The 20,439-nt window shown below is 45.9% G+C and overlaps 2 protein-coding genes across 5 annotated transcripts; one reads left to right on the top strand and one right to left on the bottom strand.

Annotated features, from left to right (window-relative positions):
- Positions 1-26: 26 nt before the first annotated feature.
- LOC120893784 (ankyrin repeat and KH domain-containing protein mask) lies at positions 27-12,496 on the bottom strand. Of its 4 annotated transcripts, none has more exons than XM_040295884.1 (9): positions 11,209-12,496; positions 4,515-4,553; positions 3,338-3,473; positions 3,155-3,244; positions 2,986-3,046; positions 2,751-2,907; positions 2,366-2,665; positions 1,488-1,902; positions 27-1,358 (listed from the first exon to the last, which is right to left on the bottom strand). In XM_040295884.1, the coding sequence occupies exons 1-9, from the start codon at positions 12,295-12,297 to the stop codon at positions 64-66; spliced, it is 3,582 nt and encodes a 1,193-aa protein (XP_040151818.1). In that variant the 5' UTR covers positions 12,298-12,496; the 3' UTR covers positions 27-63. The 4 variants fall into 4 exon arrangements, with proteins under 4 accessions (XP_040151818.1, XP_040151820.1, XP_040151819.1 ...); XM_040295886.1 differs by lacking the exon at positions 11,209-12,496 and adding an exon at positions 9,145-9,979; XM_040295885.1 differs by lacking the exon at positions 4,515-4,553 and having other exon boundaries at positions 11,209-12,495.
- A 5,175-nt stretch (positions 12,497-17,671) lies between these two features.
- LOC120896249 (phenylalanine--tRNA ligase beta subunit) lies at positions 17,672-19,784 on the top strand. The gene is made up of 3 exons (XM_040300234.1): positions 17,672-17,857; positions 17,955-18,168; positions 18,239-19,784. The coding sequence occupies exons 1-3, from the start codon at positions 17,800-17,802 to the stop codon at positions 19,737-19,739; spliced, it is 1,773 nt and encodes a 590-aa protein (XP_040156168.1). The 5' UTR covers positions 17,672-17,799; the 3' UTR covers positions 19,740-19,784.
- Positions 19,785-20,439: the final 655 nt, after the last annotated feature.

Raw genomic sequence — 20,439 nt, 5'->3', positions numbered from 1 at the left:
AAATGATTGGCTGCGCTGCTTGCAGCTGCTGCGCCTGCTGCTGATGTTGGTGCAAGTATTGTATCAACTGTTGCTGCGCGACAGCGGCCTGATCGTGTTGCTGCTGTTGCTGTCCAGCAACGGGTGGTATTGCCGAGGAGGTAGCAGACCCCGCCGAACGGTGTTCATGCGGCGGGCCCGCGTGCGAAAGCCATTGCGCAAATCCTCGAAAAAGCTGTCCTTCGATATTGAAGAGTCCTGAATTTCCAGCAGATGTTGTGCCAGTACGGAAGTATCGTTGCCGCTGCTGTCCAGCAGCATGTTTGCCTGATTGATCAGCTGATGGCTGTTGGCAAGCAATTGCTGGTGTTGCTGCAACTGCTGCTGCTGCTGCAGCGTTGCCTGCTGAGACTGCTGTTGCGGTTGTCCCTGCGCTTGCACCTGCTGCTGCTGTTCGAGCATTTCCTTGCTTGGCAGTTGGAAAATCTGTTTGTTGCTTACTCGGATTGCTTCAGGAACCTCGCGCAGCCCGGGTGGACCCGCTAGCAGTTGCTGTTGCTGCTGTTGCTGCTGCTGCTGTTGTTGCTGCTGCTGCTGCTGCTGTTGAGCTTGCTGCAGTTGATGCTGCTGCTGGTGGTTCTGCGTAATGATCAACTGCTGTGCCGCCTGCTGATGTTGCTGCTGCAACTGTTGCTGGTGCACCTGCTGCTGTTGCTGCAGTTGCTGCATCTGACCGCTGCTGAGTATGTTCTGCTGCTGGGCAGCATTAGCGTTCATCAATGAGTGAGGAAAATCGAGCAGCAGCTGAACCACTCCTATGTGGCCACCCTTCGCCGCTTCGATCAGCATGGTGCTGCTGTCCTTCAGCCGATGGAACGGATCTGCACCGTTCTTCAGCAGCAGTTCCACAACATTCTGGTGACCGCCGGTGCAAGCGAGCGATAGTGGCGTGTGGTCGTTGTTGGTGGTGTGGCGATTCACATCCGCTCCCCTTTCAATCAGGAACTTCACAATGCACCAGTGACCGGCCCGACAGGCTTTCATTAGCGGCGTGCGGCCACCCTCGGATTCGTGCTCCAGCTCGGCACCGTAATTCAGCAGGATGTCCGCCACTTCCGTATGGCCGTTCTCGCACGCGTACGTCAGCGCGGTATCGCCCGTCTGCGTCTGGGCGTGTACGTTTGCACCGTGCTGCAGCAGAAAGCGCACCAGATCGATGTGACCCTCCTGGGCAGCTTCCATTAGCGGCGTCGATGCACCGAGCTCGATATCTGCACCATTCTTGATGAGATACTCGGCCACTTCGATGAAGCCTCCGCAGCACGCTAGCGTAAGAGCCGTCTCCTGAGTTTCTTCAGTTTGAGCATTGATCTGCGCATCTGGTAAGAGAGAGAGAGGGAGATAAATTGTAAACCATAATCGAATCGAATGCTGTGTAACTCCGGGAGGCTCGAGAATTAAAAGGTGCAAGAAATTGAAGCACAATAGTATAAGAAAGTAATACTTACTCTGTTGTAGCAATAATGCCACCATTTCCTCATGACCCTCACGTGCGGCTTCCATCAGCGGAGTGTAGCCTTCATCGTTCACTTCCTCGATGTTGGCTCCGCGATCGATTAGCAGCATGGCCAGATCGACATGTCCGCCACACGCTGCCAGCGTGAGCGGAGATTCGAATGAGTCCGTCGGCATATTGACCTGTGCCCCCGAGTCCAGCAGCAGCCGCGCTACTTCCACGTGCCCATCCATGGACGCTTCCATCAGAGCCGTGTGCATTTCGTCGGTCTTATGCTCCTGATCTGCCCCAGCCTCCAGAAGGTAGCGCACCATATCTAGATGGCCCTTGTAGCAGGCGAGGGTCAGTGCACTCTCCTTAAACTCATTCGAATGGGTGTTAATTCCGGCACCATGTTCCAGCAGGATCTGCGAAGAGAACCACATTGTTTCTTGATGAATGTTTTGCGCTGTACCAACTGCCAGCAAGAATTGGCAATAATAAGTAAAGTAAGTGCATATTTCTTGTTGCACTGTAACATCGAATGTTAAATCCATCAGATAAGATCAAATAAAAATCATTACTCTGTAACAAAAGTGCACACCATGCAGATGGTTATCGAACTATCAACCAAAAAAATGGTACAATTTTGCCAACCTGCTCGACCTTAGAATCGAGCAAAGAGCTAGCGACTCAATAATGCGGAGCAAATCAGGAAATCAAATCATTGTTCGTTGTAATTGGTATGACCACAAGCAAGGCAGCACAATTGTGTAACGCATGAGAGTTCTGTTCTCGGGTTTAATCATTTGGAATGGGTACGATAAAACTGACAAGTGTTGCTTGATTATCGGGTCATCAAACTATGAGCGGATGACCGGGGACACATACCTTAGCCACTCCAACATGACCAGCAGAGGCGGCTTCCATCAGTGGGGTGTGACCATTTTCGTTATGGTCCTCCACCTTGGCACCGTGATCCAACAACAACTTCACCGCTTTCTCGTGACCCCCGGCACAGGCGTACATGAGTGGTGTGTTGCCGGTGGAAGACTGCGCATTCACGTCTGCACCGTGCTTGAACAACAGCTCAATGATATCAACGTGACCAGCCGACGCAGCTTCCATCAGCGGTGTGCAGTCGTTCTTTTGGCCACGATCATCAACCTGTGCAGACATTGCCAGCAGTACCTGGGAATTTGGAGAGAGCAGAACCAGGAGATCGAACATAAGTATCATATTGCAACACTGCTACACTGGTGCCACTCAAACATACCTGGGCCAGTTCGTAGTAGCCGGCGGAACACGCCAACGATAGCAAAGAATCGCCCTCTTCGGTCGCTTCGTTCAGCGAATTTCCCTCGACAAGCAGTCGCCGGACAGTGTTTACGTCGTTATCAGTGCAGGCCGCAATCAGCGAACGCGATAGCAAACTATAATAAAATGAAAACGGGATGTAAAACAAGGTGTTGCTACTAAGGAACCTTTACTACAGAACATTTTACACTTACTTCTTATCCCTTGGACTGCCATCGCTGGATTTCATTCGCGTCAATGCATGCGCTGCTTCGTCTGGATGATCAAAATTGGTAGGAAAATGCAAAGAAACATTATTTAGCATTAGTTTGTTATTAAATAAATATAACAATCTTTCGCAAGTGTACTACCAACCAAACCTACCTCGTTCATGGTCGGTATCGTCATCGTTCTCTAAGAGAAACTTTCCGGGTACCGTACTATGAACCATGTCATCGTCATCTTCGTCCTCTTCTGTTGTGGTCGAGCATTTAAAAAAGAACAGAACAAATCAGTACATTAATCGATCAACACAGTGAATGCCGCGCGCCATTGAATCATGCGTACCGTCGGAATCTTCATTATCGTCGGCATCGTTGTCGCAACTGTCCGACTCATCCATATCGACATCATTCTCGCAGCTGTCGGAACATTCCGTTTCCGGAATTTCGATCGATTGCTGATCTAGTGCGAAGTCGTCAACCTGTCAAAGGAATTACAAAACAAATTAAAGGGTAAGCCGTATTGTTTATTTTGAACAATTCGTAGTAGATAAAATGTTTCAAACGCATTCGTTAAAGTCAAAAATATATGACACATATATTTGAAGCCTTCGTAAGCGTTGCAGCAGCCTCTCTTTTTTTTTTGCAGAACAATTCGCTAAAATTATCTTTCACGACAAAAATGTGTAATAGTAAATGGTTGTTAAAGAAATGTACAATAAATACTTTCCCAACTTGCTCGCCTAGTTGGTGGAAAGTAGTGGAGCAAAATTGAATATTTTTATTTCATTATTTTATTCATATCAAAGAACAGCCATGCGTTGTCGCCGGCCGTATTGCAATAGTTCAAAATTATTTCTTTCGCAAAAAGGAGGGAAAATAACGAAGAAAATATTCCGACAATCCATGTTATAATGAAAAAAGTATTTCTGAAAAAAAAAATCTCTGTGAATATTTTCCCAACTATTGGGATTTGTTACTAGTTCTGGCCCTTCTTTTGCTGGATGATGCGTCGAAAGGCATAAGATCGGCTGGATGGTGTTGTTGGTTGTGAGAGGGTCTTAGCAAGTTATCAATTTAAGCAACAATTAAAAGTCATTAACTTTAACATGTGCTGTAGCATAATTTGTTTAGTAATATTAATAATTGTTCAAACACAAGTTAATAAAAACGCATAATAATTTCTATTAAGCTTTTTCTAGGATAAAAAAACGAAACAGAATTGATTCTCCTTATTCATGACAAAACGTGGTCGTTACATGGTGTGAGGAAAACAGTTTATGGTATTGAAATTTAACAATTTTTGGGTAAGAATTTAGCTCACGAAAGGTACTATCAAGTGAGAAACACAGTTGAAAAAAGGAAAACCACATTAAACTGATGAAAAAAAAACATAAGCATGACATCAAGCTATGGGAATAAAACGCGCACAAGTAAACACACCCACACACACACACACAGAGAACGCGCAGGCCTCTTGGGACAGGGTGGAGACCGCATTCAACACAAGCAACAACACTTACCAGCAGATCTGGCCTTAGACATAGGCAAGCCAGCAAAATCTAAGAGGTGAAATAAAAAGGAAGGTAAAAAAGGGCAAACATAACGTAAACTATAAAATTTACGAACTTAAAAACAGACAGCAGAGTTATTTTTTGAACTTTTTCTTAAAATTCCGCTTATGGCAGAAAATTATAGGAACAAGAATTTTAAGATCATTCACACTTATTAATTAATGACATTGCAGACCCTTACGACCCATCGATCGAATCACGTTTTAGTTCGTTTCAAGAAAAACCTATATTAAAAAAAAAATCAATAAAAAAATATATACATGAAAGAAAAAGCTACAGCATTCATTTTGATGTGCACGACATATTCTACACTACCCACAGCTCCAACCCTATGATCCGAATAAAAAATAAACACTGCACTGTAAATAAACATGTTATAAAAAGGTACGCGAGTGCAAAGATCGTTTGCAAGGGGAAGAAGTTGATGGATGCCGAATTTAACACTTTTAACTGTCTGGCTGATCCGCCGTAACGAGACTACGATCTAGTTTCATCCCATACCTTTAGTGACACTGTTTCGGTCAATGTTTAAGGTAACTTTGCTGTGCAGTTCTGTCTCTCTGCTGGTGCGGTGTGTGCGTTTGCTCTAAAGGCAGCACACCGGCACACAGCACAGAGCTGAGAGGGAAATGCCGTAATTCTCTAAATTTAAATCACTGCACTGACATTAAAACAGACACTGGCTAATCGCGACCAGACAGGAAGGAATCATATATTTGTGCTACCTGGCGGCTCTGGCTTTGAGGAATCGCTTTTGGAAACAGTTTAAAAAAATCTTCTTGCACATACGTTGCGTGTTTGAAAAGGACAAATACCATTGGTTTGTTTCACAAATGTATCATGCTAATATTACTATATACAAATGGCATACAATAATTGGTAAAAAGAACTATCATATATGCTTTTGCATAATATTTCCCTTAAGCATTGAACACACAAGCTGCCCTTTCATCAGTGGGACAGTGTTTGCACCAACTTTTCAAAAGTACACGTGGAGGATTTAGTGCCCTACGTTAGCGATTTAAGTGCATTGACCTCTATTCTCTATCTAAAAATTGCTAATAGGTTTTAATTTTAAAATGTTTTTTTTCTAATTTTTGAGATTTTGTGTTTATGGTACGGGGTATTTTGCTTTCAACAGCAAATAATTTGTCGATTTTTGCTTGAAATTTACACTACTGGTGGTCGCTATCGACCCCGTTCGTGTCACGAATGAAATCCATCGAATCGCCATCAGAAGAACACGAAAACACGGCGGTAAACGGTGGAATTAATACCCACCTACCCTCCCCTCCCTCCTTGTGTAAACCGTCCATTTGTTTGACACCCTACACAAACCAACGTACACACATACACACACCATCAACAGCCAGTGGTCCCTTCCATCTTATGGCCCCAATTACCATCTGCTACCGGATCATGACCAGTGCGCTTTACAACCACTACTACCAGCGACGGGCTTCTTTATTTCTCCTATCTTCTACACGCCCTGGTGCTTTAATCATAATTGCAAATGTTGTCCCAAGCGACGGTACGGACGGTCAATTCAAAAACATTCTGTCGGCGGTGGGATGGGTTGATTTGATAGCTTCGCACCAATCAAACCGCACAACGCCGGGTCGTTGTAAGCACCACTATTTGAAGATGTACTTTGTATTGCTAGTTTAAACTGATTAAAAGAAATAAATGTCATTATTATAACTCATATTTGTAGCAAATAGTTACATACGAACGAAATGGTAGCAAAGTATCCCAAATATTCGCACTGTACCTTCCGGCAACGCCCAAGTCTACATTCAATTTTTCCTACAATAAAAAGTTATGTTTGGAATACTTAGACCAGCAAGACTGTAGGAGCACTTTAAAAAAAAACTAGTAGCTCCGTCGATGATTGGCCCTGGATTACCCGTTATCACTACCCTTTATCCGCGAAACCGCGAGCCGGAGATGGAATCCGGCACGATGCAGCAAGAGACGCCGGCCACGTGCTTCCGCAACCGATAAATTCAATTCAATTCCTATTTGTTAACCTTTGTGTTGGTTAGTGTGATAGTACGGCAATATTGACCACTACTGCGTGTGTAGTGTGTTCAGCTTAAATCACACTCTTCCCATTCTTGCTTGACGGATGAAAACACGCATTGCCGGCTAGCGCCATCTGTTGGATGGTATTTGTACTAAACAAATGTCACCTGTCCCGGGCCCTGACGGTGCGTTGCGAATCAATGGAAACGGTGTATCGCTTCCTTATATATGCTACAACAAGATAAGTGTCGCATTTTCTTTTGTTTCAGGTTTCCTAAAAAGTGAAAAAAATTGTTCCCTTTTTCGCTTTGCTTTCCCAAAGAAGGGGCCACAGAGGCCGGCTTGCTGTGTAAGAACTAATAAAATAAAACCACAAATCAAGAAGTACATTAGTTATGCCGACTAAACAGCTAAACAACCTGTATGCAAACCATGTTTCCAACAGCAGGCTAAATGAAACACGGTAACTATTGTTTAACTATTCAAATAAACAAAAGGGCGTACCAAACTGCGTCTCCTAACACGCTGGTGGATCCCCTTTTTAAGCATTTGAATTTCACAACGCTTGCAATTTTTGTTCTCTGATGTGCGCTTTTGTTGCTGTAGCAGCAAGCAGCATCGATTTTCTGCGAATCAATTGTTGAAATACGCGAAAAATGCATTCCACATTAAAAACGCTTTAGAGAAATCGATCCCACCGTAGCCGCAACAGAAGCAGCAGCAGCCGTCAGCCAGGAAAGGAAAACAAATTGCGGCAACGCTCGTGCGTGAGTGAGATAGAGCGACATATGTGCGTATGTGTTTGTGTGTGTTGCGTGTGCGGCGAAGGCTAAACCGTGTGCTCTGCCACACACATCGTGAAAGCAAAAAAAAAATACTGCAAAGAAACGTTGCGTCGTCTTCTTGGATCGCCGCCGTTCCGTTGAAACGTCTCCAATGGTATAGAGTGGCGGCGACGGCAACGGCAGCCAGCACCCTTACGATAGAAGTGTGCTTTCACCAACACACACACACTCACACGTACCCGTATGCGCCCACCCATACAATCGCCTTGCCGCATCGACTGCGACTTTGCGGAATGTGGAACACACACACACATAGAGAAACATACTGTGTGCTGTGTGTGCCATATTTCCGTTGCTCTTTTTTACCAACCAACCACCAATTAGCTTAAACACACGATTGCGAGATTTTGTCCAGCGGATGTGCAAATGCAATTATTGTGATGAAATTGTGCGAATGTGATTGTGGGGACCCATTCTGCCCAGGCACAGGGAATTGATTTTTTTAGAGCTATGCCTCACGGTTAAAACAGTGACGGACGAGGCGCCTATGAACCATCCCTTCTCTTTATCCCTATTACGGTCGCGATTGCAAAGTAAGGTTAGGGATGCGCGTTTCTTTGTGTACATGGTACATTTTGGCTACATGAGCTCTTCCTCTCTGATAAAGCACACTAAAACTGTTTTAGAAATCGCGTTTGAAAAGTGCATCCAAAAAAGAGTTTCGAAGAGTTTAGGCAAAAGTTATGTAGGCAGCGCACACAGCAGCACTTTCACGTTTTCTCCCTACCTCACAGTCTCTTTCTCGCTCTCTTCTCTATCGCACTCGCTCGAGTGCACTATTAATACTATATTCCTTCGCCGTGTAGTGGTATGGTGCCTCACGGCGCACGTACACTACCACCCATGCACACACAATCCATTGCCGGGGACCGCTATTCGATGTAGTGGTTCGATCCGGTACACCTACTTGCCCGCAGCACACTACGGCTGCCATGAAAGGGGCAGCGCCAGCACCAGAGCAGAACTTGGAAGTAATGTCATGTCATGTCTGCCGACTTTTTTTGCTCTCCACAATCCTTCTGAACTCTTTTTGTCTTTCAACGGGGCATACTCGCTATACACAGAAGACAGGAACAACGACCGTGCTCCGCCCGAATCACGTAACCCACGTTCTTTTTTTTTCTAGTCCGCTGACAGTTTAACAAAAAACGGTTCTATCAGAATTGGGCCGCTGGATTCTCACAGGTTTTCACATGATTTTTCGTTACGACAAGCTCCCGGATTGCAGCAAACGCACACTAACAAGAACAAGATGTAGTGAAGAATTCCACGGTTCAGTTGATCGAAGGAAGTAAAAGAGCACGGCGGCAATATCAAGAACAAAAAACTGGATGAAACTTTAATTTAAAAAAAATCACTCAATTCCCACACACGTACACACCAATACACACTTGCAAAAACTATTCCAGTACTGTCGTATACTGCTGCTGCTGATTCGCACACACACGCGGTGACGGTGTGTTGGTGGAGGATGTACCTTTTTTCTTTTCTTAATTTTGACAACCCATCCCATCTTTTCGGGCCACTGTCTGCTCCGCACAACACCACACGGTGATCCGCATGTTGCGGAAATTCCCCTTCCACACTGCAGGTTATATTTTCGCACCGCTCCATTTCGGCCATGATTCGGCAAGCATTTTTTCACAACGCCATTACACACCGCGTACGGAGAATTTTGCATTCAAGAACACACATTCAATGACACTTACAAGCATTCTGACTTCCAACGCACGCTGCTGCTGCTGCTGGCCGAGAACAACGACGTTCCGCGAATTTTGCTCCGATTTCCCAACATTCACTTCCACCTCCTCCTCTTCTTCTTCTTCGTCTTCTTCGTCCACTTCTTCGTCGTCGTCCTCCTCTTCCTCCTCATCGTCGATTAGGGCACAATCTTTTAACCTTTTCATCACTTCTTCCATGCTCGCCATCATGAGGCCTTCGTCACACATTCTACTACTTCGACCATCAGCATCTTTCTCTGCAGTCAAACCGTCGTCGTCGTCGTCGACGTACCACACCATATACGCGCACACACAGCCGTATGCACGCACGCACTTCCCACTTTTCCTTTACGGCACTGTCAGCAGACTAAACTAGTTTTGGGGCCGAAAAAAGATTTTGCTGCCCGCACACTGAAAAACGTTCCGACACCCAATTCGACGAACGAACGGTCGCGACTGTTCCTTTTTCCTGCTGCTGCCACTTTTACCCGTGACACATGCACACGCACACTCGCGTACCTTCTGCCACAGTGACCGCACTGTCACTGTGTTAGTTTGCTTTGCCTGATTCGCTCTCGCGCATATACACACACACATACACACACGCACGCATACACGTGCGGCGCACACAGCTGCCATTACGCACACTACGCGGTCGCTACACACTACTGCCGTAAATTGCTGGCCCGTATATATCTTTTTTTTTACCAGCAGCTTCTGGGCCCGATGACGACTGCCGGATCTCCCCATTCCCCGGGTCGGTGCGCTGCAGGCTCTGCATCCCATGCAAAACCACCACCCATTTGCTGCATAGCACGCAACCGACAGAGCTCACACCACGGCTGACTAGATAGAATGTACAAAAAAGATGGAAAAAGCGTGGTGGATTGCTCGACTCCGGATGACAAACACGGCACCCCATCTATTTGGGGTTAAGGGTGTGATCGATGGGCTGGCTTTGATGACCAATAGTAGCCAGAGTATTCGGATAACTTAGAACTGATTTGCTCTAGCATATTATTTCAACACCTAGACGACCCATCATCAAAGTCTGAACATTGCTATTGCAAGTAAAAATGAAAAGTATTCTAGCTTCCGGTTTCGCTAGAACGCACTTTTGTGGATGCTGGACGGCACAAGGGGTCGACTTCTTCCGTCTCTGTGCTCCATTTCTTCTTCCCGCGGCAACTTGCCGCGTTCGTACGATCGAACGCATAATCCATGCTCCGGTATGCACATGGCAGAATAATGGCCATCCCCGGCGAGCGTATATGAATAATGCTGCTGTCTTCTTTCCTGTTTTCCAACGCATTTACACTTCCGGTGTTGTTTAGTTAGCAGAGATGACACCCGACAATGTTGCGAAAAGTAACAGTTGTGTCGTATTGTGCTACCAATGAGAAAAGTACAATTATGTAGCATTATACCGACACTGATGTGTCATGTGAAGCCAACATATTTAAGCTGTACAAGGAATAAAATAGTGTCTTCACGTTGAGATCGTTTGCCTTCAGTTGTATCATGAACCGGTAGAGGTTTTTTCAATTATTTTAAAAAGCTAATAACATTGAAGCATACCCAATTTTAAACAATACCAAGCATACACGAAATGCTTGCTTTTTTTCTAGGATAATAATGCGCAGAACAAACGGGCGATATGTAAACACTACTGTTGGCTTGTTTTGAGAGTGCAGTCAAAAGCTAAATTTTGATGAAACACTAATAACGTCAATCTAAAAGTAGATAAGAAAACAAACCGGCGGTCTAAGGGTAGGGGTGCAACGGATCCTTCAAGGTCGGACATCGTCAAATCCCAACTATACCCCTCGTGGTTCCTGTACGCGGTACTGATGATAACTTTACCCTGAGCCCATCACCGAAGGGGTAGGAAAAGTGCAGAACCAATTAAGGTTGTTGTGCCAAAGCGGAGGTAAATTATGTGGAGAGAGATATTCATGATTCGATGATGGAAGTGGATCGATACCGCTAATAAACAACACGTGGAACGTGTGCCCTGCAATAACAAAGTTAGCATTAGAGTGAAGTATTTACCTCCGACACCGATTCCTCTTCTGACTCTGACGAGTCCGACACGCGAGGCTGTATCTCGGAGAAGGTCTCGGTATCCGACTTGGCGGGAGACGAGCTGTTGCTGGTCGCTGATGGTTTGCTGTTGATGTTGTGAGCGCTCTGGCCAGGAGGCGCACCTGCAGCGGCGGTAACCGGCTTCGACGCTGCGGCCGTATTTCCGGTACCTCCTCCTACGCCTCCTGCGGTTTTACCCCCATCGCCATCGCTGTTGTTGGTGTTAGTTTGCTTGCCGCCGCTGCTACCATCTCGTCCAGCAGCGCCTGGGGCGTGCGATGGTGCAGAAGAGGGCTTTGTTGCCGTTGTGGAACTCTGGGCTGACGACATTGTTTTACCATTATTTTTAGAAATGTTTTTACAAATCACGCTGCCACCGTCCAGTTGGGATCGACCCGATTCGACCCCGACGGAGGCCGCGGAGCGTACAGCGCCGGTCGCTGTGCCGGCTGGGCCAAGCGTGAGCCTGCCCAGCGCCCCGGACACAGCGTTGTCTTCCGCTTCCGCCGACGTTGGCAAGGGATGCGTCGATGCTTCTACGACCGTTCCCGTTTCGTCATCAACATTCTTTCCTGCACCCAAGGCCGATGATGATGACGATGGCGGCGAACCAGTCGAGGAAGTGGTAGCCGCACCAGCAACAACGACGTCGGCGACGATAGTAGCACCAGCAGCACCACTTCCACCACCACCACCACCACTGCTTTTGACACCACTCTTGCCACTATTGCCGACACCACCACCACTACTGCTGCTGCTGTTGCTGCTACTGCCACCACCGATTGTGCTGCTGTTGTTGCTGCTGTTGCTATTGTTCGCTGGTTTCGACGGTGGCGATGACGAAGTTTTGGGTGCTCCACCGAGGGAAGCTGATGCGAATGCCTTTGCCACTTCTCCTTCCGTTGATGTTGATGCGGATGAAGACAACGAAGACGACGACAATGATGATGGAGGCTGCTGCCTCTGCTGCAGCTGTGATTTCGACGAAGTCTGCTGATTCACTGATTTTACAACTTTTTCCCGGTTTTTCACTCCGGATTGTTCAGCATTCTGCATTGTTGTCTATGCTTGCAACAAACAAGCCGCATTCGCGATGCGTTTTTCACACGTTCGGTACGAGTACAATCACTTTTTACCATAGAAAATCGCTTTTCAATACGGAGCTACCGTGCTTCGACCGCCAGTAGAATTTTTCGCCATATTTTATTTTCTCCCTTTTGCTTTCTCTCGCTCCGCACCCCGTTCTGCTCGAAATGTGCTCGAAACGAGAGGGGTTTCGCGCAAATCTGCCCGAAAGCCGTCCACTTTTGACAGCTAATTCGCCCGAAAACGGCTCGTCACATCCGGAGCGAATTCATGCGGTGGGGGAAAGAAAATGTGTTGTATCGTGGGCTCCAGCAAGCAAGACGTATCAGAACGTTCCAGAGGACGGTTGAAACGCAAAATTATTTACGAAACTTTGCATTAATCGAGAGTGGATAGAATGGAATAATAAGCATGCGAAAAAAACTGTTTTACGAAATTTAAATTAATTCAATTTAGAAAAAAATCTACATACAACTGCAATGAAACGCTTCTGATAGACAATCAAATTGTGCTCTACCACGTGTGTACGAAGCAGACTTACTCAAACAATTATTCCAAGTCCTGTTCAGCAAAAATTGAAAAAAAAAACTTAGAAAAACGAATTTAATTTTTTGACGGATTTTCACAAAACATCAAATTTCTTCACTTGCTGTCAACATCAGTGTGGCCAGTTTATTTTGGCAGTTTTCGGTAGGCTCATCAAAATTTTATCGGTAGTTTCGGTAGGTTAAACTCGAAACTTAACTCGAGTTAAAAGAAGTGAAAGCGAAAGTAGTGTTAAAAGGATGAAGGGGAGGGGTTACTAATGCGCAAGATGAAAGTTCCATTTCAAAAGAATATGCATCCTTTACCTAGGATATGGATTAGATTTGGTTCAGCGGTTACACAAATGAAAGTCTTTCTGGAGTGTTGATCTGAAAATTGTACTAGGAATTCTAAGCCAAAGAAAGACTAAGATGCACATTTTCTTCTCAATGGTGGCAAGTTCTTTTTCTCGGGCCTCCACGCGACCTTAGAGCCGCTGCAGTGCTCCATCGGATACGATTTTATCGTACGTGCTGTCATTTGATTTTCGCTGGATTATTTACACTGATTTGATTGTTTGGCTGAGTTGTATAGTTCAATGATAAAAAATTGAGATTTTCTCCTTCAAACATCGGTAGATATTAGATACATATATACATCGGTATTTCTGGTCACTTTGCCCACAGGGCAAGGCGAGCTTTTTGGCGGCCACCGTCGCAAAACCGTCGCAAAACGTCAAAACCGGCGTCGCATGTACTGCAAACCGACGTCGCCAGCGAGCGAAACTCGCAACGATTTCGAGGCGCTGGCGACGGTCGTTTTTGACGTTTTGCGACGGTTATTGACCTTTCGAGCGAGCTTTTGCCCTGCGGGCCAGTGTGGCCAGATTATATTGGCAGATTTCGGCAGTAGCTCTGTTGAAAACGCAACCATTTAACCTTCGTTTCTATGACCAAAAATACACCCTCAATTCTATGACCACCTACCCGGGTAGGTCATACATGTTGTATGGGAGTTTTAATTTCTGGATGGTAAATTGATCATATCTTCTGTTTTAATAATTGAAACAACTTCAAATTTTCAGGAAAGCTGCATAAAACTATGTTCTCTCCAGTATTAAAACATAGGAATTTTCCAAATTATTTTTCATATACAGGCGGTCCCCAAGATACACCTGACTTCAAGCTTCCTTGAAAATATGAAGTTATACCACGCAAAAGAGCAATTTCTCATACAAAATGTATGACCTACCCGGGTAGGTGGTCATAAAGATGGGGGTGTATTTTTGGTCATGGAAACAACCCAAGTGCCACAAATCCACTAAACGACCACTAAACGGCTTCTAAACGACTCAAGTTCTCTACCTAAACGGAATATAGAAAGACTTCGTTTAGCAGACGGCAAACGACTCATGCATTTTAAAAATAGCAAAAAGCTGGTGGCGCTCTCTGTTGGTGGGATACCCCAACTAGTTGAGCTTCATCGCTTGGAGGAGGGCTTTCTCATTTCCTCTGTACTGTTGTAAGGTTTCGCATTGAAGTTATGCATCGCTAGAACTAGAACGGCGATACGATTGTTTAAATACTAAACTCCAACGGAAACCACCAGCACTGAAGCAAGTGAGATTTGAATAATGGTCGTTGGTGTTGATACCCACGTATCTGACCACACGAGCATTCATATAGATTTTTGCTTGGAAAGTTAGAAGGCTATATAGGTCATGATAAGATGAAACTTGTCGAAACACATTGCAAGAAAAGGATAGCAATATAATAATCAGTTTTAAAACGCCATCTTTTGATCAAACCAATGAAGCTGTGGAGCTTTCATTTTTTTTCTATGGATATTCAATTTTCCAGTCGTTTAAGCTTAATCTGTGGCGCTTGGGAAAGGTTAAATGCAAAGTGAGTTGATATATCAGGTGGGCTTATTCAGTGCAATTTGACGTCTAAAAACGAAAATAGGAAGAAACCCTGGTTTGACAGCTAGATCCATAACAAACTGGATGCTTTGATGATGTTTTTATGGACTCACTACTAACTTTATCCAAAATTTTCACAATTTTACTCGATATTTGAGATATTTCGATGGTCTGTTGAACAGGAGCAAAGGAAATATGCACTGGCACTCTGATAAATTCCTCACTTTTAGTATAAATTCATATTTGGTTCGCTTGGTACACTTCTCTTTGCTCGCTGACTGAACGGATTCAATAATCGTTTCCTATATATCAGATTTTGCTAGGGAACTATGTTGTTGTTTTCCAGTAATCTTCAGATCATCATTTTAATTAAAGAACTGGCCGTCGCGTAGGTTATTTTGGCTTCTTTCTTTGTGCTACGCCTGAGCAAAACCACATACAATTTCTGCGAGATTTTGTTTAAACTTCAAGGCATACTAGATTTTGTTATGGAACAAACCGTCAAATTGTGTGTCGATGTACAGGCGGTCCCCGAGATACACGGTTAATGAGGACCGAAAACGGCCGCAATATACCGCGTATCTCGAATTTCCGCGTAAGTCGAATCTCGTGATTTCCAGCCAAAATATCACTAATTGTCATGCAATTTTGCAAGTAGGGGATGATTTTAACCACCAAATTAATTATTTGATATGTTTCTACTGAATTGAATAGTTTAAAACCTTTTGAAATGGTATTTCACATTCGATCAATACGGAAATTATTTGGTATTTCTCAATTGATGTGTCAAATCAGTACAATTTGCTCAAAGAACTGTCAAATTTGGAAAACCGCGTATCTCCGAATCCGCGTATAAGAGGTACCGTGTATCTCGGGGACCGCCTGTATTGGTGAGAAAGAACACCATAAGCCCACCTGATATATACACTCACTTTGGTTAAATGGTTGCGTTTTCAACAGAGCTACTGCCGAAATCTGCCAATATAATCTGGCCACACTGGCCCGCAGGGCAAAAGCTCGCTCGAAAGGTCAATAACCGTCGCAAAACGTCAAAAACGACCGTCGCCAGCGCCTCGAAATCGTTGCGAGTTTCGTTCGCTGGCGACGTCGGTTTGCAGTACAAGCGACGCCGGTTTTGACGTTTTGCGACGGTTTTGCGACGGTGGCCGCCAAAAAGCTCGCCTGATCTGCGGACCAGTGTGGCCAGATTATATTGGCAGATTTCGGCAGGAGCACTGTTGAGAACGCACCCATTTAAATTTTATCAATTATTTTACGGATTAATTTCTTTTTCCCTACTAGCAAAGAGAATGAAAAAGTGTGCGTCTTTTATAAATAATGTATGTGGTTTGAAGCAAGATTGTGTGAAGCTATGAATTGAAATGTGCTTTTATTTGCAATAAAAGTGATAAAATATTTAGGCTGGAAATAGACGAACCGAGATCATCGCGGTACCGCGAAAATCGCGTATGACTTGAGCTGCCAATTAAGTTATAAAATCTGACAGATAGGCGAGATAATCGCGGTTCGTGTATGGAACCATCCGAGGTCTGGTGACGATTGAATGTGCCTAGAAGAAATATTTTTCTATCAATTTGCGAATCAAATTATTTATTTCACATAGTTTATGCAAAATAAAATACAAAACTCATTTCTCGACACGAGTTTTCACACAAATCCGCCAGAAAAGTAAAATAATCGGTTCGCGCTACCGCGAAAATCTCAGCAATACCGAAGTTGGGTATCTCTGCGAAACAGCAGGCGCGATTGGAGGCGCGGAAGATTTGACAGCTCAACTGTTCTACAACTGTTATAAACAAGGCGCGAAATTCGCGGTACCGCGACGATCTCGGTTCGTCTATTTCCAGCCTTATAAACCAAGTTTAATGTGTTAAAGTTTTTCTTTTGATTCGGGTACACCAAGTCCGTATGAAGGGAAGCGCACAGCGCGCTAAGAAAGAAACGAGCGGGAGGGGGTTTCAGTCCAGCGCAGCGCAACTCGCTGGAATCAAGTGGGGTACCAATTCAGCGCAGCGCAAGCCGAAAGAAACGGAAAGGAAGGGATATGAGGAAAATACAATGAAACAGCGCGAGCGAGCGTTCTTTTCAGTGAGAGCGCCTCGTGCATTTTAAAGACATGCAATAGAGCGCATTCTTTCCGTGGTAGCACCCCATCCGCCATTTTTAATTTTTAGCCCAAAACAACGGACTTCGGATCCGATCTTGGGCCGGACCCCCACCGTGTGTTTCTATAGAAGTATACTTACCCCTCGCCTGAAAATTTCATTCTCTTTGTCTGTGAGCGTTTCTAAATACACCGAGAAAGCACCTGAGAAAATATCTGACAGCATGCATTGACAGCGACTGACAGCATTTTCGATGAGAGAAATCTCCTCGGCATGCAAAGAACGATGAAGCTGAGAAAAAAAATTGGCAGTTTATGGCAATTCTCTCACAGCCATCTCTCAGCTGCAGTCACGGTGTATGTAGAAACGCTCTGTCGGGTAAGCTTTAACCGCCGACAGCGAGATTCAAATTCAAATTTAAATGATTTTCTTTGACGAGAAATTCTCGGAATCCACGCAACTGACATTTTCTACTTATTATGAACATTACATTTTAACGGATAAAAATAAAAAGTGCCAGGCAAACAAACGTGCATCAGCGCGATAAGTAACAAATGAGGTTAGCAATCCTTGAAACAGTATCCCAAGCGCCACAGATTAAGCTTAAACGGCTGAAAAATCAAATATCTGTGATTTTCGGTAGGATAAATGGAAAATCGGTAGTTTTAGGGCGGTCATCTGTGAATCGGTAGGCATATAAAAAATCGGTAGGAATACAGATAAATCGGTATTTCTGGTCACTCTGGTCAACATGTTGCGGCTTTTTGACGTTTCTCTCCAACATCGGCGAATTCTTTCGGTGTGTTGGCAATAACAAATATCCTTTCGGTGCAGATATCCAGGCCTTGCTGCTAAAAAGTTAAATTCGCCAGCTCATCGCTCTGCGTCTATTACCTGAAAATGCCTACCGTCGGCGTAAAACGTGATCTGCTGTTTAAGGCACTCGGCAAAACATACAGTTAGTAATTCGGCTTCGCCAGATCAGCTTAAACGTGGTGTGCTGCATGGGTATTAACGCTCTGCCGCCGGGTGCCCGGGTTCGCTTTCCTTTCCAGCTGATGATGAGTTTCAAAAGTTTTGCTTCGAGTTTGGCCTCGAGCTGGACGAGGTGACGACGGAGAAGCAGATGATTACCAAGGAACAGGGTCTGGTAGAGGCGGCGAAGGATGCCTCGGAGGAGATCATCTACCGTATCGACATTCCGGCCAACCGGTATGATCTGCTCTGCCTGGAAGGGCTCGTGATGGGGCTGCAGGTGTTTATGGGAAAGTAAGATTTCAATGTTGCGTATATTGCGTGCGATACGACTGTAAAGCTGATCATTTGTCGTTGCTTTTAGGATAAAATTCCCCCGTTTCACTAAGGTCGGCCCAGTCGGCAAGGGGGCCGCGCCGCAGAAGTTGATCGTCACGAAGGCAACTGCTCAGATTCGACCGTTTGCGGTAGCGGCCGTTCTGCGCGATATCACCTTCACCAAGGATTCGTACGACAGCTTCATCGATTTGCAGGACAAGCTGCATCAAAACATTTGCCGCAAGCGTACACTCGTCGCCATCGGAACGCATGATCTGGATAAGCTGCAGGGACCGTTCACGTTCGATGCGAAACCCCCGAAGGACATTCGTTTCGTGCCGCTGAATCAGGAAAAGGCGATGACCGGCGAAGAACTGATGGAATTTTACTCGACGCACGCCCAGCTCAAGACGTACCTGCCCATCATCCGCGACTCGCCGGTCTATCCGGTAATTTACGACGCGAACGGGGTGGTACTATCCCTTCCCCCGATCATTAACGGGGATCATTCGAAAATTACGCTCCAAACGAAGAACGTGTTCATCGAGTGTACGGCGACGGATCTGACCAAGGCGCGCATCGTCCTCGACACGCTGGTCTGCATGTTCTCTACGCACTGCGCGAAACAGTTCACGGTCGAGTACTGTGAGGTGGTGTCGGCCAGCGGTGAAACGAAACAGTACCCGGATCTGGCCTTCCGCAAGGAAACGATCTCCGTTGCCGAAACGAACGCATACATCGGGCTGAACGAATCGGCCGAAAAGATGGCGTACCTGTTGAACCGGCTGCTGCCGACCAAGCAGACCGCCCCGGACACGCTCGAGGTGGAAGTGCCGCCCACCCGGCACGACATCCTGCACGCGTGCGACATCTACGAGGACGTTGCGATCGGGTACGGGTACAACCGCATCCCGAAGACGCTGCCGGCCAAGATGCACATCGCGAAGCAGTACCCGCTGAACAAGCTGACCGAGCAGCTGCGCGAACAGATCGCGCAGGCCGGCTTCACGGAGGGGCTGACCTTTACGCTCTGCTCGCGGGACGACATCGCGACCAAGATGAATGCACAGATCGATCAAATCCCGGCGGTGCACATCGCCAACCCGAAGACGCTCGAGTTTCAGGTGGTGCGTACTACGCTGATACCGGGTCTGCTGAAAACGCTGGCCGCCAATCGTAAAATGCCACTGCCCCTGAAACTGTTCGAGGTATCGGACGTGGTGCTGGCGGACAGCAAGTCGGAGGTGGGCGCCAAGAATGAGCGGCGCGTGTGCGCCATCAACTGCAACAAAACGGCCGGCTTTGAGGTGGTGCACGGGCTGTTGGATCGCGTGATGCAGCTGCTCGAGGTGCCGTGGGATAGGCAGACCGGTTACTATCTGCAGGCGTGCGACGATCCGGCCTACTTCCCGGGGCGCTGCGCCAGCGTGCTGTACAAGGGGGCGGCCATCGGGCGCATTGGTGTGCTGCACCCAACGGTGCTGCAAGCGTTCGAGCTCACCACACCCTGCTCGGTGGTTGAGTTTAACATGGAATATTTCGTTTAAATGTACGTCGGATGCGGAAATAAAGCCCCTTCTCTCATACCTTCAGTTGCTGCGTTTACTGTGCGTTTATTCTCACAATACCGTGGATGGCCACCGTGAGGGTGAAATCTTTTACCGGACGGGCACTTTGAACTGTTCCGAGCAGTTGCTTTGTACGGTCCACACTGTTGCTTATGAGAGCGGAACAGCCCCATCGGCGGTGCCGTCGAGCTGTATGAAGGTGATTTCCTCGTTCTGCAGCGGACTTACACGGTAGTCAAGGTTCATCTCGATCATTTGATCAAGCTCATAGGGTCCTTTCGTAATGGTTATAGTGTGCAGCAATCGCTCACCTTAACGTTGTTCGAAAAAACGGGCTGAGAAGAGCGGATTTATCTGTGTCGTGGTGTGGCTGATGTTCAATTTCACTTACCAGAGACTCGTTCTCCCAATCCAAAGCTGCAGCTTGCATCGCAATGTAGGGTCAAATTCAGAACCAATAGGAAAATCAAAACGTTTTGGAAGTGTCGTATCACTGTAAGCTGCATGGTTGATGATGTGTCCGGATGCTAGCAATATTGATTCCACAAATAGCACTTGCGTGGTTGAATCGTTATCAGCCAGGGTAAAATAACACACCATCATATCTATGTGCGGTTTTCTTTATCTCCCTTCGTGATAAAGTGAGGAATAGTGATAGAATGTTGCTTTAAATCTAGAT

Source organism: Anopheles arabiensis, chromosome 2 (assembly GCF_016920715.1).
Source record: "Anopheles arabiensis isolate DONGOLA chromosome 2, AaraD3, whole genome shotgun sequence".
Taxonomy (NCBI): Eukaryota; Metazoa; Arthropoda; class Insecta; order Diptera; family Culicidae; genus Anopheles; species Anopheles arabiensis.
The sequence above is the reverse complement of the archived record's forward strand: the minus strand, read 5'-3'. Positions and strand labels throughout refer to the sequence as shown.

Excerpts from the sequence above, each read along its gene's own strand:
- LOC120893784 (XM_040295884.1), bottom strand. The coding sequence starts at position 12,297 with ATGCAGAATGCTGAACAATCCGGAGTGAAAAACCGGGAAAAAGTTGTA. Across the intron at positions 4,554-11,208 it reads AAGAGGAATCGGTGTCGGAG|ATTTTGCTGGCTTGCCTATG; the intron begins GTAAATACTTCA and ends TTCACCTCTTAG. Across the intron at positions 2,666-2,750 it reads GCTACTACGAACTGGCCCAG|GTACTGCTGGCAATGTCTGC; the intron begins GTATGTTTGAGT and ends CCAAATTCCCAG.
- LOC120896249 (XM_040300234.1), top strand. The coding sequence starts at position 17,800 with ATGCCTACCGTCGGCGTAAAACGTGATCTGCTGTTTAAGGCACTCGGC. Across the intron at positions 17,858-17,954 it reads GGCACTCGGCAAAACATACA|CTGATGATGAGTTTCAAAAG; the intron begins GTTAGTAATTCG and ends TTTCCTTTCCAG. Across the intron at positions 18,169-18,238 it reads CTGCAGGTGTTTATGGGAAA|GATAAAATTCCCCCGTTTCA; the intron begins GTAAGATTTCAA and ends CGTTGCTTTTAG.